The 4,079-nt window shown below is 49.1% G+C and overlaps 1 protein-coding gene across 1 annotated transcript; it reads left to right on the forward strand.

Moving 5' to 3' along the window:
* The first annotated feature begins 535 nt into the window (after positions 1-535).
* LOC122638862 lies at positions 536-1,189 on the forward strand. The gene has a single exon (XM_043831712.1). It carries the CDS (start codon positions 536-538, stop codon positions 1,187-1,189), a length of 654 nt encoding a protein of 217 aa, XP_043687647.1.
* The last annotated feature ends 2,890 nt before the right edge of the window (positions 1,190-4,079 follow it).

Below are 4,079 nucleotides of genomic sequence, written 5' to 3' on the forward strand. Positions count from 1 at the left end.
GGCTCAGCAATGTTTGGACAAGTTTGATGACAGCTCGATTAAGCATGTCCCACGAGCAGAGAATAGTGTGGTGAACGGCCTTGCCCAAGCTGCGTCATGTGTGTCGTTCTCGAAGGGAGAGGTAGAGAAGGTGTTTATCATCCAGAAGAAGACTTTCACATCCATCTTAGAGGAAGGAGCGTTTGAGGTGGAAAATTTGGACGAGGTTCGACCAAATTGGAGGTCCCTGGTCATTTATTATCTCCAGAATCCTAATGCTAAAGTTGACCTGAAGATGAGATATTGTGCGTTGAATTATCTCCTGCTTGGGGAAGAATTATTTAAGCGGGGTTAGGATGACCTCCTACTCAAGTGCTTGGGGTTGAATGAGTCTATGCTCGTTATGGCTGAAGTTCACGAAGGGATTTGTGGTTCCCACCAGGCTAGAATTAAGATGAGATGGCTGCTTAGGCGCCATGGCTATTACTGGCCGACCATCTTATAGGATTGTATCAAGTATGCGAAAGGGTGCCAGGCTTGTCAAAGGCATGCACCCATGCAAGGAGTACCTGCAACACAACTTCATCCCATCGTCAAGCTGTGGCCGTTCAGGGGATGGGCTCTCGATTTGATTGGGAAGGTTACTCCCCCATCGGTCCAGGGGTATGCATTTGTTATCGTGGCAATAGATTACTTTACAAAGTGGGTGGAAGCTGTGCCAATGAAGTCAGTCAACCAGGCTAATGTGATAAGGTTTGTGAAGCGCGAGATAATACATCACTTCGGCCTGCCTAAGACTCTCACCTGTGATAACGGGTCAGTATTCCCTGGAGGGGAATTGTCCCGGTTTGCACAGGAATATGGAATGACCGTTACCTTTTTTACGCCTTTTTATGCACAGGGCAACGGTAAAGCAGAGGCAAGCAATAAGGTTATCAAGGCGAATTTGTCTAAGGTCATCGATGAAAACCCAAGGTCCTGGGCAGAGATGCTATCAGAAGTGTTGTGGGCCTTCAGGACTTCAAAGAGGACAACGACGGGGACCACCCCCTATGCGCTGACTTTTGGTCATAATGCCATCCTGCCAATGGAGGTGACCGTGAGGTCCCTACGGGTGGCAAGACAATATGAGATGTCCCCAAAATCAGTACAGGGATTCCATGATGGTTGTACTCAACTATCTAGACGAGGAGCGTCTTTTGGCTCTTGACCAGGTGTAGGCCCAGAAGGCCAAGGTGGCTAAGGCCTATAACAAAATGGTCAGACCCAAGGCGTTTGCTGAATTTGACCTAGTTTTAAAAGTTGTGTTATCGGTTAGGCACAAGGATCCCAAATTTGGGAAGTGGTCGCCCACCTGGGAAGGACCGTTCGTGGTGCATCAGGTCTTAAAAGGTGGGGCGTATCCCCTGAGGAGAGTGGACGGCCAAGTGTAGCTAAGGCCGCTAAACAGCAAGTATTTGAAGAAGTACCACCCAACAATGTGGGAGGTTGCACAATAATTAAAGGCCGAGAGCCGGCCATTAAAAAAAAAGGAGATTGTTCAAGCCCAGACACATCGGCCACCACAAAATGACAGGTATCAAAGGCCAGATCATTAAAGATCGGCCAAAAAAGAGAGAGAGTTTCCTATGATATCATGCAGATCTTGGTTTGCCCTCCAAGTCTCCTTGAACCTACTTTAGCAGTTTCTCAACCCTGTCAATCTCTGATCGCGAAAAGACTACTTGGGGTGAGAGCTTTTCCTCCATCGACAAGATCATGAAGAATGCTTCCTTTTCAGCAGTGGCAGAGGAGACCCTAGTGGCTAGAGCAGCCTTGACCCTTTCCAGCCACTCAGAGACAGCCTTCCTGCAGTGCTCCAAGTCAGCCAACTCGTCCTTGAGATTGACTTCCTCTTGTTGATATCCTCGCAGCTTGGTCGAGAGGGTTGTGAGTAGGACCTTCTTTTCAGCCTTCAGTCTTGAATTGTCCCTTTCGTCTTTCAGTGCCTGGAATGTCGGGGGCAGACTATGGGCTATCAAGCGAAGGAGTTCTGTGTAGCTATGGGCTGCCGTGTGCTGTTCATGGCTAGAGCTTGGGCTGGCAATGATAGTTTAGAGTGCATCAATCATAGGCTCGGCCTTATTTTGGGTGAGAATTTATTCCACAGTAAGAAAGCTATTTTTGCCTATGGTTCTCCATGCTGCCACAACCTCAGGTGTACCTGGTGGTGTGAGTGCGGCCTCTTCGGCAGTAAGGGAGGCAGGAGAGCCTACGGCAAGGAAATCGTCTAAGGAATCCAATAGCAGAGCTATGAAGTCTTCTTCTTTCTGCAAAAAGGTTTAAAGGTTAGAAGGGCTTCGGTCACGTTGTTAAAACTGAGGCAAGGATGAATGATGTACTCGTAAAGTGGGCCCTAGGGGAGGCATGGCCTTGCCTTCTGTTTCTTCTTCTAGGATGGGAGGCAATGGAGGTGACTACTTTTCTGAGGATGGGGCTATCTGCGGGACTACGGTCCCTGATTCTATAGGCTTGGTGGGGCTTGGTGCAACTACAGCAAGGGGGGTGACGGCTTCAGGTGTAGAGACGGTCGACCCTGATGATTGTGGGACTAACTTCAGAGGGCTTCTTTCCCCGGTACTCTTTGCGGGGGAGGCAACACAAAAATCTGCCTTGGGTGGAGACACGTGAGAAGTAGCTAGCATTGAGAGTTCTCGTGGCACGAGGTGGAATTTTTTCCCCGATGGACCTCATAGGGGAGACAGAGTTTGAGTCTTGCTTGACTGGAGTGGAAAGTGAGACAACTGGCGCAACAGAATCCTTCGGTGCACTAGACTTAAGGGTGGAAGAGGTGGACTTGCTCGAGCTTGACTGAGAAAGCCTGAACGGGGAGGCTTTGCCAATCTCTTCACCCTATTGTTCCTTCACATTTGATTGGGTCGATCGGGGAACAGGCCTGAGTTGTGATTGATGGGTCATCACGGTCTTTAAGGGGACATGGTCCTCACTGTCATTGGTGCCTTCACTCTCGGCCTTCTTGGTCTTGGCCATTTCTTGGCGAGTCCGCCTGGGGGCATGTTGCTTCTTTCCTTTCGCTTTTCCTTTTCCTTTCTTATCTTCCTCTTCTTCACTTGCGGAATCTATGGTCATTACATTTGCAACCAGAGACCATTTAGCAGAAGTTTTAGCGATCAGGGAAAGGAAGGAATCATGGTAAGGTTGTCGGCCATTTCTTTGACTTCGGCGCCAGTTTTGAGCTCTTGGAGCCCCTCTGGCTTGATGTGGAAGACTGCCATTCCTCCCAGGTATCGACCTCATCCTCACTAGACCGAGAAAAGTATTGGGACCACCATGCATCAAAACTTTTAGTGGTCGTAGGCAGAGGAGAAAAATAACACGGTTGAAGGCTGAGAAGGCCATACCACTTAGGAGGGTCACATCCACAATTTTATCACAAGCTTTTATGAGGTGCCACTCAGGGCCACCATTTGAGGCAGAGAAATAGCAAGGGACCGGGATGGCTTGTGTGAGGCCGAACTGATTGGCCAAAAATTGAGGGTTGTAGGGCTCTGTACTGCACATATTGTCCTTGTTGTGCTTAAGTAACACTCCATAGTAGAGGTCTCGACAAGTCAGGTAAGAGCCCCAGAGATCCCCATGGGCGGCTGGATCAGCAATCGCTTCACCAAGCCAACCAGGCAAACACTTAGAAGAGTGGAACGGAGTAAAAGTGGCCAAGGGATGGACATCTTTAAGGTGAAAAAAGAGATCAAAGCACTCTGTGGGAGAGCGCAACGGTGGTGGCCGGAGTAGAAACCTACGGCTGGAAACTCGACAGCCAGAGGGGCTAGACTGAATTATGGGAAGTAGGCACTCAGCCATAGTTGCAAGACCCAGAAAGGGCCTCCGCCATGGGCAAAGCCAGATTCAACTAGGTCGTTGCAACCTCTGTATAGGGAGGAGAGAACGAATGCTGCAAGATTTATGAAATGGCCAGCAGCCAAAGCATTGGCAAGGCAGAGGTAGGCTTTAGTGATCTTGTTGGCCTGGGTACAAATAAGGCAACGATAGATCCAAGACAACAGAAAAGCAACATACTCTTGTTTGCTTACCGGACCACT

The sequence above is a fragment of the Telopea speciosissima genome, chromosome 9 (assembly GCF_018873765.1).
Source record: "Telopea speciosissima isolate NSW1024214 ecotype Mountain lineage chromosome 9, Tspe_v1, whole genome shotgun sequence".
Lineage (NCBI taxonomy): Eukaryota > Viridiplantae > Streptophyta > Magnoliopsida > Proteales > Proteaceae > Telopea > Telopea speciosissima.

Excerpts from the sequence above, each read along its gene's own strand:
- LOC122638862 (XM_043831712.1), top strand. The coding sequence starts at position 536 with ATGCAAGGAGTACCTGCAACACAACTTCATCCCATCGTCAAGCTGTGG.